Below are 14,467 nucleotides of genomic sequence, written 5' to 3' on the forward strand. Positions count from 1 at the left end.
GACAGAAGACAGTGGATCTTCTGAGCCTGTAGAAAGAAGAGGCTGTGCAAATTCAGCTATTAACCTGCCATAGAAACTTTGGGTATGTCTACACTTGCAGCCTACTTTGAAGTAGGGCTGCAAATGCAGGCATTTGGAATTGCAAATCAAGACCGGGATTTAAATATCCCATGCTTGATTTGCATCGTCCTGGCCGGGCGCCATTTTTGAAATTTACAAGCCCGAAGTAACTGCCCATGTCTACACACGGCAGTGAAACAGGCATTCGAAATAAAGCCTCACTGCAGGAGGAATAAGAGGTAGTTTGAACTAGGGCTTTATTTCCAACGCCCGTTCCACTACTGCGTGTAGACGCGGGCAGTTACTTTGGGCTTGTAAATTTCAAAAAATGGCACCCGGCTGGGAAGATGCAAATCAAATGCGGGATATTTAAATCCTGCGCTTGATTTGCAATTCCGAATGCCTACATTTGCAGCCCTAGTTCGAATTAGCAAAAACTACTAGCAACCCTTGATTTGGGGTGTTAGGTGTCAAAAATACTTTTGAGGACCTGGTTTTATTACCCAAACCCCACATCACTGTTCCTGGGAGGCTCAAGGGTCTGAGTGGGCTGCCATAAATCCCCACTGACCACTGCTCATTCCCATAGGGCCTTACTGTGTCCCTACTATTTTGTCTCTCTCCCAAGGAGCTTCTCCTCCCGCTGGTTGATTTGCCTGCCCAATGGCTATTTCTGAGACTATTAGTAGACTTTTTCATGTTTGTTTTAGGCACACTGATAAAGTCTAAAGTAAAACAAAAAACAAGCACAGACCCCAGGGGAGCAGCCTGAGCCGATGCAGCTGGAGGCTGCTTGGATTAAGCCGCGGACACCAGCCGCACAGCCCCGGACGCCGCCACTGGCAGCTCATCTTAAAGCCCAAAAGACTCTTCTGTCCCGCTCCTCAAGGCGCAACCGCTTCGCGGCAGAAAAGGCCAGAGAGAGGCGCGCTGCAGCGCGCGCTCCCGCCGGAGGGGCTCGAGCTGGCGTTTGAAATGCCGGGGCAGCGAACGGTGAGGGTGGGCGGTTGCGGAGCGACCGCGCGCGTCCCCTTTGACCTCATTCCCCGGGAGAGCAAAGACCAGCGGTAGCGGGAATCGTGCGCCCCGTGAATTGAACACCGAGCTTTGTCTGCCGGGGCTGCTCGGAGAGGTAGGACTTGTCCTGAGGACACCGGGGACCCATGTCGATTGGGTTGTGATGCCTTGTTTTCTAGGCTCTGGGGGAACTGAGTGGGGTGCCCAATCCACCCACAAAGCCTCCTCCCGTAGGGTTTTGGGTGAACTGAGTGGGAATGTCCGAAGGCTCCACAGACATCCCTCCCATAAGAAATGGGGAGCCAAGTGAGTATGCTCTAACTCCCCTCACTCCCTGCAACACTCCCTTTAAGGACTGGGTGAGCTAAGTGGGGATACCATAAATCTCTACAGGTCTGTTTCTCTAGGGTCAGGTTATGACTATACTACAGACCTTACAGTGGCAGAGCTGTACCAATTGCAGCTACTACTCTGGGGCTACGTCTACACTCCGGGTTTTGCTGGAAGAGGCAATGCAAATGAAGTGCAGATTAGCATTTTCTCGTGCTTCATTTGCATAATCTCTTCCAATCCGTTTTTGTGCAAAAACAAGCCGTGTGGACGTTTCCTTTTTGTGCAAAAAAATCCTTTTGCGCAAGATCCTTATGCCTCAAAAAAGGATGCATAAGGATCTTGTGCAAAAAGGGGGGGTTGCGCAAAAAGGAAACATCCACACTGCTTGTTTTTGCGCAAAAACCTCTTCTGCAAAAAGAGATCGGAAGAGGTTATGCAAATGAAGCACGAGAAAATGCTAATCCACGCTTCATTTGCATTGCCTCTTCTGGCAAAACCCATAGTGTAGAAATAGCCTGGAATCTCCTATGTATCTTGCTCTATGCTAATATGAGAGAGCTCTAGGATGTTCTAGACTTTATCTTGTGTAGGTGCTAGGGGCTGTCCTAAGGGGGCATGAAGCCTGGGACAATCCTCCCTACCCTGCCTCTTGCTACCCCTGCTCTGCCCCCGCCCTGTTTCCACTCAACTCCTTCCCGGAAGTCTCCATCTCTACCCCACCCCTTCCCACTCCTCCAATCCCCATTCCGCCCCCTCACTCTTCCTGTCCTGAGTGACAGAGTGCTGTCCACACTGGCACTTTTGTCAGTGTGTTTTTTCATATCCCTGATCGACAAAAGTTTTACCAGCAAGAGTGCTAGCGTACATATAGTCTTATGTGGGTATCACACAGAACCTCTAAGGGTATGTCTACACTACATTATTTTGAAATAGCCTCTAGTCACAAAATTCATTTCTAATTAGCATTTTGCTATATATCTACACTGATAGGATGCTGAATCCCATCTAAGACTGGCCGGAACCAGTTCTGGCAGGGCATCAGGTCAGGAGTTACCTTGTGTGGCTGCTGCCTGAGGCTATCTGAGCTTAAAGGGACCCCTCGGACAGCTGGTTCTAAGGTTTCCCTGCTTGCTTGCCTACTTCGCTGAGGGATGACAAAGCATTTTTTCTCTGTGTGCTCTGGTTGCCCTCAGGACACCATAGCACTCTGCAGCATGGAGCTGGAGCTGCCCCTGGGAACTCTGGTGCTTCTCCTGGACGTGTTGCTGCGAGCCTGGCAGCACTCTCTGCAGGCAGTAACAGTCTCTCTGGTGTGCCCCACTGGGAGCTTGTGCCTCATTCCTCCCTCACGTCCTTCCACTTACCCCTCCCTAACCCCCCTTTCTGCTGTACAATACACGACGTGTTCATTACAACAAAGCCTCTTTATTGAACAAAACTGGGGTGGGGGAGGGGGAATGAAACTGAGGTAAGACTGGGGAAAGGAGGTGGGAGAGGGAAGGGGAAACCTGGGAGGAGGGAGCTGACAGAGGGAGACAAGGAGATGAAGGGGGAAGAGAAGCTCAGGGCTCAGAGTTGGGGGTCTCGCTGGCCCAACTGTCTCCCAGCACCATGAGTGTGGGGGTCTTGGTGTCAATGGGAGTGTGGGGAGGAAGAAGCGGGAGAGGGAGAAGGAGTGGGGGGAGGAGCAGGAGACAGCAAGCTCTGCCCCAGGGTCGATGACCACCTGGGGGGCACGGACCGTCCTTCCTCCAGGATGTGGTCCACGGCATCAAAATAGGGGCAGGGGTCTGTGTCTGCCCCTGGTTGGGAGCTGCCCCCGGTGGCCCTGGCATAGGCCTGCCGCAGCTCCTTTATTTTCATGCAAACCTGCTCCTGGGTTCGCATGTGGCCTTTGGTGGCCAGGCTGGCAGCCATCCGCCTGTAGACGGTTGCGTTGCTCCATTTAATGCAGAGATCATGGACATTGGAGGCATCCCCCAAACCTGAATTAGGTCCCTGATCTCTGCACTGGACCAGGCAGGCGCCCGCCTTTTCCAGCCCCTGGCAGGCTCCTAGGAGCTGGCAGACTGGTCCTGGGGATTGGTGGAGGGCTGGCTGGCACTGGCTGCCTGGCTCATCCTGGGGCCACTGGGTTAGGTGCAGCAACTGCTGGATCTGGGCTGGCAGGCTTAGAGCTAGCACAGGCCCTGTGGACAGAGTTTATCCCTTTAAGGGCTCCGGGGAGGGAAAGGAGTTTTCTTGGTTGTGCCCAGAGTGGCCACCAGGGCACCCTGGGAAGGGCTGGAGGCCCCCTATTTCGAAATAAGCATCTACACAGCGCTTATTTTGAAATATCAATTTCAAAATTGGTACTATTCCTCGTGGAATGAGGTTTACCAATTTCGAAATAAGCGCGCCACTATTTTGATTGAATTTCGAAATAGCGGTTTGGCTATGTTGACATTGGAAAAGTTATTTCGAAATAATGGCTGTTATTTCAAAATAACTTTGCTACCCTAAGATTTTAGTTAGCAGTGTGTGTGTATGTCTATTTTGCTTTACAGAGTCTCCTTTATGAAATCTCAAGCTACTGGGAATGCCATAAATCTTACATATGCAACTCTGTAGCATCTTAGTGTACTTAGTGGCAGGGATTTGGAGCAATCAAATTTTTGAATAGTGACTGCTCCAGTTCTGCTCCGACTCCGCTCCGCGCTCTGACTCAAATTAATTTTTAACTAAATAAAAAATTTCATACTGTAATTTTGAAAAAACATTATTTTTATTCAGAGTTTTAAAACAATTTAAATGTCATCAACAATGATACAAACTAGAATCATTCATAATTCAATCTGTAAAAAATTATTGCAGCACTCAAGTCGTCTTTCATAGCCTGCTGCAGATCATTTAAAATTCACTCTAAAGCTGAAAACAGTCGCTCTACACTAGCTTGCATTGTTGGCATGCTCGAAGCAATTCTATAGGCAGCTTGAATGCGGTGAGGGTAGCTGTGAATGGCCTCAAAAACAGACTTAACTTTTAGCCTACCAATAGACTCCATCGCCTCACAGTCTTCTCAAAAGTTTCTCTCGAATAATGTTTCATTACAATTATGAATCTCAGTAACTCGTCGGCATCTTTCTTGTTTATCCAATTCCTTTTCGAAGTCGTCATCTTCTGAAGAATTGGTGCTTGAATTATCTCCATTTCCCTGTGATGGTTGAAGATGTCTCAGGGATGGATGCTCGAACAAGTTCAGAGTGGAGACGGAAGTTTGAGAACAGCCTGCTATTTCTGAAGGATCTGAACTTTCCGAAACCGCAAATTTGATTGTTGACGACTCCTTTTGTTGTGTTTTGTTTTCTTTAACCTCTTTCGCCGAGTTCAAATATAGCAATAGATTTTGTTTTTCGAGTCGTCGAGCAATATCAAGGAGCCCTTCCTTTGCCTTTGGTATTTCCTTTGAGGTAAGAAGAATCCGATACCGTGGGTCACCATAAACTCCAGCAAGGAAATGAATATTGTCAAAAAGCTTCTCTTCATGTTTCTGCATGGAGGATAGAATTCCTTCTGCAATTTGTCCACCATTTTCTTGCAAGAATTTTGACAGTTTTCACCATTCCTTCATTAAAACTCCCGGGGTTACATCGACAGCTTGAAGATTCACGGTTGTTTGGTTTGGCTTTGCCAAGAGGTCTTGCAGGTTCTTCACTTCGTCCCATTCAGCTTTTTTTTAACTTGAGTTCTCTTGTTCCAGCAGCAGTCACTTCTTCACAATAAGATTGAAAAACGAGAAGCCGATCAATCATCACAGATGTTGAACCCCAGCGAGTCACAGTATCCAATGATTGAGTTACCCCGTGTAGATCAAGCAGTACACTTCGAATACTTGGGGTTCATAGTTTGACAACGACTTGTCGAATTTTTGCCAGAAATTTATTCACATGTTCTTTGTTCAGTCCATCCCAGACTGCCAACTGAAGAGTGTGAATACCACACCTCATCAGTTGGACTTTTGAGTCGTCCTCATGAAGTCATGTTGGAAGTATGAGGCTAGGATCATTAACCCATTGCGCAGCAGCATCCATGTTGGGTTCGATTTCATCCATTCCTTTAGTTCCTTCATCAGGAAAAATAGCTTCAGTTCTGTCCACATCCCTGTTCTCAGAGGTAGAAATGGTTTCGTTGTCATCGCTGAAATTTTTGACGGCACATGTCACGTTTGGTGAATTGTCAATGCAGATGCTCAGCACTTTCATTTCACTGATACCAAATTTTTCTAAAATAGCTTTTGCTTGACTTTTCACGTAGGAAGAACTGTGACACCCTTCTGTGTCGATTATGTCCAAGTTTTTTACCACAGCTTTATCTTTTCCTTCTTCGTAGTACTGAGCATTGATTGCAAGGAAATTTCTGTTTCCACGGGTTGCTGCATCCATTTTCAGGTAGCACAATTTTTGCTTCAAAGCTTTCTTGAGCTCTTCGTGATCAGACTCAGCTGTACTGACAACTAAATGACGACCCGCGTCGTGCCCCATCGAAATGCTAAGCTGCTGACCCATTTCACCTGCAATTTTTTGGACTCCTTTGTTCTTTAGGCTGAAGGTAGTGAGCGGTGTTGAACTCAAGCAAACCATCTCCATCAGCCCTTCACTGAAGGTACTGGCATCCATGGTGACTGTAACCTTTGAGGACTTTAAATATGAGTCAAGTTTTGTTTGCTCAATTTTGGGTTTCTTTTCAGATGAAGCGCCGAAAAAATCTTTTCTCCAGGAGTTTTCAAAGAGCCAGATGGATGTTTAGCCACGTCAACTTTTTGTTTTAACTCATCTTCCTGGTCCTTTTTTGTAACCGGCACTTGCTTCACTTGTCTTGAAGCTACATGGTTTGAGCTCGCTAGTCACTTCCTTTTCCACCTTGCACGTTGCCGATTTCTTCTTTGCTTTCCCCAAAAGCCCAAATTTGGGCTTTTCAAATTCAAAAGTAAAGATGTCATTGAGATCCTTTTCCGTAAATCGTCTATCAATCATGGGGGGTAGATTTGATATTTTTCTTGAAGCCATGGCTAAATATTCTTGTGCCGCTACCACATCCAAATGTTTCTTGTTATGGTCTTCGAAAAGCAATGAACAAAAGCATTACATTTTTTTATAATGTACCTGCTTGTGATATCTTAACCACTTAAGGTACTTGGAATTTATTTTGGATTTTCTGGACAAAAATGATTGCATTTTCTTTTAATACAAAATTACTATTAAAGTATATTTTACTATTTTAACATGTTTCTTGCAGTTTTAATGAAGTAAGAAGTCTTTTTAATATACATAATTAATATATATTTGTATTTATAAATTGCAAGTTAGTTTTTCTTATGAAATTTTGCGGTAAAAATATTCAAAATATTTTCCAAGTTTTTAATTAATATCTCAAAAACGCTTTAATATAGATATAGTAATGAAATTTAGTATGTGCTGTAGCATTAGTATGTGCTATCGCGGTTCTACAACATTAATTGTTGGGACGTAACGAGGCTACACTTTACAAGGTTGAAAATAAACACATACTAATCTAACTAATCTACGCGAGTACATACTTGCCTAACCTTGGCACAAAGGTGGGAGCAGTCTGCAGTGTTGCCGGATGTCTGATAATTATCTGATTCTTTAATAAAACATATCTCCAAAAAACTTTTTAATTTTGTATCTGTACATTAAATCTTGATTTCGGCCGAAGTGAGAATAACTGTGACATATTACGTAAAGTGGTAAAGTAGATGTTAATATCAATTGTTACATAATGTAAAACTTTTTGGCACCTTTAGGACATTCTTGCTAAAATATCATTCATTTTGGATTGAAAAAAACAAAAACAAAAAAAACTGGAGCAGTGGAGCAGTCAAAGATTTTCTGTGCTCTAGCTCCGCTCCAGCTCCGGGCAAAAACCTGCAGCTTCACTGCTCCGTGCTCCAGCTCTGGGCTCCGCTCCAAAGCCCTGCTTAGTGGGATTAAGAATCCTTCAGATCTTCAATAGAGTATTGGTGTGTTGAGTGAAATTCCTTTGAATCCCATAGATCCTCTATAAAAAAGATTTACAATCTTTTTCATACTGTGATTCCACGTTACTAGAGAAGAACATTTGGGACTATTCATCCCATTTAGCAATAAAAATGTCCCTCTGAAACCTATTTGTAACCCCCCTGGGTTGGGTGCATGTGCATGTGTGTGAAAACTCCCTGAAGATTAAAAACCTGTATTCTACAGGATTCTAGCATGTTTAATGAAAATGCTACATTGATCCAAATTTTTCTGCGTTTTCTTTTCAGTTTTGGATCATATATCACCAGAAAGGCCACTGAAACATTTAAGAAACTCTCCTGATGCAGGTACTGCCATGAGGTGGGGCAGGGACAACTTGCTCTTTTCTTGATGCATTCTTTCAATGTGTACTCTAGATCAACTAGAACAGTGGCCAAATTAATGCATAGTTGAAGAACATATGACAGCCTTAGGGCCATACAGGTAGTTTATATACAACGTGGATGTGGCCTATGTAACATACAGAGCTACATATGCAGCCAATAAAGGTAAATAGGTTGAGGACCACTGAAGGTAGTGAGCTTCCGAGCCAGGGCTGACAGACTCAGTCTTGTGGGGTTTGTGCTAGTATTCTAAATATAGCTATATGGACAGACAGAGCTTTGAAGTGGTGGTTTGGGCTCTGAAGCCTAGGGAGCAGGCCGTTGACTCAGGCTAGATGGCATGCTGCCATGGGCTGTCAATATACCTGAAAAGGCCTGAGTCCACATCATGGAATTGGAAGGAACCTCTAGAATTTATCAACTCCAGTCTTCTGCACTTGCGGCAGGACGAAGCATCATCTAGATCAGTGGTGGGCTACGTGCGGCCCAAGGGCCATGTGTTTGGCCCATTGGAATTTTATATGCGGCCAGTGAGACATTTTGTTTACTTTTACCCATGTGTAGGGTTGCCAGATCATGCTGGTTTTTGTCTGCATAGTTTTTTCCTACAAATATTACTAAAGTGACACACACTTAAAGCAAGGTTATATGAAGTGCACTGTGTGTGGATTGCACACATCAATCCACTGCGCTCCCTCTGCAGCCAATAAAAGTGCTGCTGTGGTTCAATTAGCATACTCCCCAAATTCTAGGTAGGTAAAACTATCTTATCCTGGGAGACTATCTTGGTTACGACAGTCTAGTGGCCCACTAAGATAAAGGATGCATACTTATGCAGCCTACTAATTAGCCTAGGTCCCCATCACTGATCTAGACCACTGTTTCTTAAACTGTGTTCTGCGATAGACCGGTGTGCTGCGGAGAACAACAGAGTTCAAAATGGCTGCCCTTAAAGGGGTAGGCAACCTTTTTTTTTGCTCAATAACTTTCCCCCCGACCTTTTTTTTCTCAACAAAAAGTCCTTGGTGTTCTTCATAAAAAAATTATTGTTTGGTGTTCCTAGGTCTTAAAAAACATAGGAAACACTGATCTAGACCATCCTTGAGAGTTGTTTGTCTAACCAGTTCTTAAAAATTTCCAATGATGGAGATTCCACAACCTCGCTAAGCAATTTATGTCAGTGCTTAACTATCCTGACGGTTAGGAAGTTTTTCCTAATGTCCAATTTAAACTTTTCAATCTGCAGTTTAAGCCCATTGCTTCTTGTCCTATCACCAGACTTTAATGAGAATATTTTTTCTCCCTCCTCCTTGTGACAGATTTTTAGGTACTTGAAAGCTGTTATCATGTCCCCTCTCAGTCTTCTCTTTTCCAGACTAAGCAAACCCAGTTCTTTCAATCTTACCTCATAGATCATGTTTTCTAAACCTGTAGTCATTTTTGTTATTCTTTTCTGGACCCTCTCTAATTTGTCCATATCTTTCCTGAAAAGAGGTGCCCAGAAGTGGACATAGTACTCCAGTTGGAGGCCTAAGTAGTGCAGAGTAGTGTGGAAGAATTCTTTTGTCTTACTTATAATACTCCTTTTAAAGCATCCCAGAATGATATTTGCCTTTTTTGCAACAGTGTCACACTGTTGACTCATATTTAGCTTATGGTCCACTATGGTCCTACGGATGTAAGCGACTAGTCAACTACCAGAGAGAGGCAGCAAGGGGTGGGTGGAGGGGATGGCGAGAACAGGAGCTGATGTGTGTGTGTGTGTGGGGGGAGGGAGGATAGAGGGGGATGGCTTAAAAGCCTCAGGGGTAGGAGATGCAGAGATGTAGCTGAGGGACTGGGTGCAAGCCAGGAATCAGCTCATTCCCGGCTTGCGCCCAGTCCAAGATGCTACACCTCTGCTTTTTAAATGTATTAAGCACCTCCAGCTCTTAATACACTAAATCAGAAGTGCAACCTCTGGGACCAGGTATGAGCCAGGACAGCTGATTCCCAGTTCAGGCCCGGTCCCCCCCACTGTGCCTCTGTTTTTTAAATGTATTAAAAGCCTAGTACTATACTTTTAAATTACTGTTTAATTAACTTCCTGAAATTGAATGCTACTCTGATGGAGGTCTGGGGTGTTTTTCCTGCCAGTGGGATGTTACTTTTAATTATATTATGGTCACTATTACCAAACAGTTCATCAATAGCCATGGTGTCCAACCAGTTCTATAGTGGCTACTGTTACCTGTCCCTGGATCAGCCAAGGAAATAACTTAGACAAAGGGTGGCCTAGAGCAGCACTGGAGCTAATTTATTAGTATAGATTTTTAAGGGTAAGGTGATATTCATACACACATCACGTTCATACTGACAGTTAAAGGTAGGCTGCAAGTGTGGGGTAGTTTACTTTCAATTTCACAAGCTGGCCAGGCTTCAGCTTTCTGGAGATTGACCACAAAGGTGATGAGGTTCGCTAAAGTTCCTTTGGATCCATGGGAGGGACTACTGCCTCTGGTTCAATCCCAGGTTTCACGTCCCTTTTGAGAGGAGATGATTTCTTGGCTGCTCGTCAGTTAATTTATCTACATTGCAGGGTCTTTGTTTGCCTTAAAAGGTTACAGATCCTAAACTGCCTTTGATTGGGTATTTCTCATTCACACTTCACACTCATTCTACAGATTACATACATATTCATAAGCATACATTAAGCAATATGATTTCTAGGCAAAGTCTGGCCTCATGGCCTCAAGTAACAAGAAACTTATCATATAAATTGTATTGCTTGATACACTAAAGAAGACCTAATGTAAACAGTATGGGTTAACATAATACAAGGCATAATAAAGAGCTTAACATAAATCGTAACCACGGTCAAGGAAAAGGGGAAATCAGAGGGGTATACTCAGCCAGCTAGCAGTCAGTGTGTGTGTGTGGGGGGGGTCATTGTGACTGACTAGCTATAGCTACTGCTATAGCGAACTAACCACATTGTTCAAGCCAACTAGCCATACACAACCGGCCAATTAGCCACATTTGGCTAACATGTTGGACACCATGGAACTAAAGTCTCCTCTTGGACCTGATCCTGTACTCCAGTTAGGGCTAAATCAAGTATTGCCTATCTTGTGTTTCAGGAGTTGACGCTCCAAGAAGCAGTCATTTAAGGGTTCATGCTTTCTTGATCATTAATAGAGCTTTTCGCCTACTCCTATACTTTCTTTCATCTTTCTCTTGGTCCTAATATTATTTACTGACTCTTTTATTGACTTTTATGTCCTTTGCTAGGTGTAACTTATTTTGTCCTTTAACCTGATTTTGTCCCTACATGTTTGTGCTATTTTTGTAGTCATCCTTTACAATTTGTCCTGATTTCCAGTTTCTGTAAGAATCCTTTTTTGATTTCCAGATCATTAAAGCACTCCTGATGGAGCCATATTACTCTCTTCCTGTTTTTCCTGTATTCCTTTGCATTGGGAGAATTTGTTGTTGTGCTTGAAATATTGTGTCTGAAACTGCCCACTCTTCTGAACTCCATTTTCCCTTTTCTTCCATGGGACCTACCTTACCTACTTATTCTCTGAGTTTGTAAGGCCTGCCTTTTTGAAGTCAGTGATCTTTATTCTGTTTCCTCATTCCTTCTTTCCCTTAGAATCATGAAATATATTATTGCATGATTACTTTGGGTACATCTACACAGCAGTGTTGTTTGGAATAATTGATGTTATTCCGAAATAACATAGTGTGTGTCTACACTACAAACCTTTATTTCAAAATAATGTTGAGTTGAGGGACTTCTGTAACCCTCATTTTATGAGGAGTAAAGGAAATCGAAGGAAGAGTGTCCAGGCGGCTCTTGTACATTCCAAAGGGAGAGGAGCAGCAGTGGGACTGGTGTGAGTGAGACTTTTTCAAATCCCCACTCACGCTGTTTCCTCACTGCCCCTTGCCTCGTTGCCCCCTGAAGTTATTCTGAAATAACACTGCTGTGTAGACATACCCATAGTTAAAATGTTAGCAGACATGGAAGCCTGGTTTATATTGGCACTCCCATTGATACGGCTTTTGGAGTTATTCTAATGTCAGCAATAGCCTTTTCCAACGTTGCTTTCTTCTTAAACCTTTCTGTTTCTGTTTCTAGATATTTCAGTTCCTTTCCTGTCAGGTTTTCTCAGTTATTTACATTTTGATAGTATTGTCTAGGTTGGTTGGTCCTGCCTCAGCACTGAGGTTGGGCTAGATGACTCCTAGAGATCTCTTCCATCCTTTCATTTCTATGTTTGTGTTAACAACTTTTGTTGTCTTTCTGCTTCCACCACACATAGGCTACAAAAGCAATGTCTTAGCACCTGTGTTTGTAACCAAGGGAACCCCCCTGTTAATCTACTTGGATTAGCACTGATTAGGCTCAGCCATGTGTTTAATGCCTTGGGTAGTAGCTTTTATTTTTCTGCAGCTGTTTCATTACATAAAGGACTTAATTCCTCTATCTGTTAAGTCTGAAAGAGAGTGCTTGGCGTATTCCTTTGGTTTAATCCCAAAGACTGTCTTTGAATCAAAGATCCCTTTAGTTACCATTAGCACCTTTCAGCATTATAATCTATACGTTCTCCATAGTTAATAATACAATTTAAAAACATAACAGTCAACTTTATTTTCCTATTATTTTTTACTTTTCCCCTTGGCGAGTTTTATATCTTATGTTTCTACTGCAAAATCAACAGAAATTGATTCATTTGGTTTCATTTTTTATAGTACTTCACAGGTATCTTTCATGGTGTTTGTGCAGATATGGAAACCAGGATTTAGTTAAAGAACATTTCTAGAGATCTTGCCAAAATTATAGAAATTAAAACAATTTTAAATTTCTTTGGCTTTATTTAAAAAAAAAAAAAAAGAGCAGGCAGTATTAAAAACACAGGAAAAAAAAAGGATTCTGCAGTTTGATTGGTGGACATCACTTGGGTTCAACACAGATGCAAGGGTCCACTTGTAAAAGTAATTGCAGGATCAAGGCTCAGACCACACAGGATTTTGCATAATCATTAGCTGTGATGGGTGTTTTGTCTGAGTTTTTATCCTACATACCTTTCAAAGCAATTACATTTAATAACTCTATTGCAAGGTGTTTATAATTGTTCAGATAATAAGCTACAGATTTTACTCTTGTGTCTTTTTTATTAAGATGAGTGTTATTGCACAAAATATTTGTAAATATGGGTACTTTTGTTTGTAGACATTTGTTGACTGCTCAGTAATTAATTTAAAACTAAGTTTTTCTATAATTTCACTCAGAATTTCTAGACAATGAACTTATATTTTTATAAATAAATATAAATGAGTTACGTTTTAATGAGAAATTGTGTACATTTCCTCCCCCAAATTATAGGGTGACATAATAAATCTTTTGTCATCTATATTTGGAAAGATAGCACAAATAGCAATATGAAAGCAACAAAGCAGATGAAATCCAGCACTACCAGAGAAACGAATGCGGGAACATCCACTTTTAAAAAGAATGCATCTGTGTTACAAGGTTCATCTCCTAATAATTCAAAGATAAAACATAAAATAAAGTTCTTGGCAAATGATAATGAGCCACTGGTCTTCATACCTCCAGCTTCAGGAGAGTCGATGGTAAAATATTGTATACCAATTCCATCTGAAAATAAACCTGATAAGGTAGATGAACTGCAGATGCTAAAGGATATCACTGATCATCTAAATGAGGTATACATTTCTTATCATTTGATTGTGAATTCTTAGTTCAGATAATATTTGCATTTTATTATTTTTTGCTTTAAGAGTTATTAGGAGAAAATATGCTTATTAATTAATATAAAATTATGTGAAAACGTTTTTTGCAGCTTGTGCACACAATGGAATATGTGTATGCTAAGAAAGTTGAACAGAATGAGGAAGAGGAGCAGGAAGAGGAAAAGGAAATGGAAGAGGAAAAGGAAAAGGAAAGCTCAGTTGTATGTGTTATATAATAGTTCTATATAATAACAGATGTAAAAATGTGTTTTCTAGCTTTAGTAGTTTCTCTTAAAATGTCAGGACCAACAATAACTTTAACTCACAAAATTGTCATATTCTTCCTAGAGCCATTGATTAATCACAGTTAACTTATGTAGTTAACTAAAAAATTAATCACAATTAAAAACTAATCATGATTCATCACACTGTTAAACAATAGAATTCCAGATGAAATTTGTTAAATATTTATGTGGATGTTTTTCTTCATTTTCAATATTGATTTCAACTACAACACAGACCAGGCCGACACAGATAGGGCCATTTTGTGGCTGTCTCTGCTCCGTTCACTGGTGCTGTACATGTAGGCGCTTGCTTCGGCATCAGGGTTTGTCTGTGTGCTTTTCCCGGTGTGGAGGATGAGTCGGTGATTGCTATATTCATGCTCTGTGTCAGAGCGGGTATTGCTGAGGCAGAGCTCAGCACTGTAGAGCAGGAAATGGCCTCCACATCTCCCCGGTCATTCTGGCTGAGGGACTAGGCAATAAGGATCTGGCAGGTGAGACCCTGGTCCTTTGATGTCCCTGAGGTGTTGGAGACGCTGACCTACGTTTGGGAGGGACTGCTATTTGATCTAATGAGAGGTCTCTCGTCGGCTGTAAAGCCTCTCCAAAAAGGACATGCGGAGCCTCAGCTCCC

At 42.4% G+C, this 14,467-nt stretch overlaps 1 protein-coding gene across 6 annotated transcripts in view; it reads left to right on the forward strand.

Moving 5' to 3' along the window:
• The first annotated feature begins 937 nt into the window (after positions 1 to 937).
• CCDC7 (coiled-coil domain containing 7) overlaps positions 938 to 14,467 on the forward strand; it is a 361,859-nt gene continuing 348,329 nt past the window's right edge. For 4 of the 6 annotated variants that reach the window (XM_075922665.2, XM_075922668.2, XM_075922667.2 and 1 more), the window contains exons 1-4: positions 996 to 1,192; positions 7,715 to 7,774; positions 13,182 to 13,522; positions 13,660 to 13,770. In XM_075922665.2, coding sequence (XP_075778780.2) covers positions 13,238 to 13,522; positions 13,660 to 13,770 — 396 coding nt within the window. In that variant the 5' untranslated portion in view covers positions 996 to 1,192; positions 7,715 to 7,774; positions 13,182 to 13,237. Of the gene's footprint in view, positions 1,193 to 7,714; positions 7,775 to 13,181; positions 13,523 to 13,659; positions 13,771 to 14,467 lie in introns of all 6 variants that reach the window. The other 2 variants (XM_075922670.2, XM_075922671.2) reach the window with 2 other exon arrangements.

The sequence above is a fragment of the Pelodiscus sinensis genome, chromosome 2 (genome assembly GCF_052426305.1).
Source record: "Pelodiscus sinensis isolate ZL-2025 chromosome 2, ASM5242630v1, whole genome shotgun sequence".
Lineage (NCBI taxonomy): Eukaryota > Metazoa > Chordata > Testudines > Trionychidae > Pelodiscus > Pelodiscus sinensis.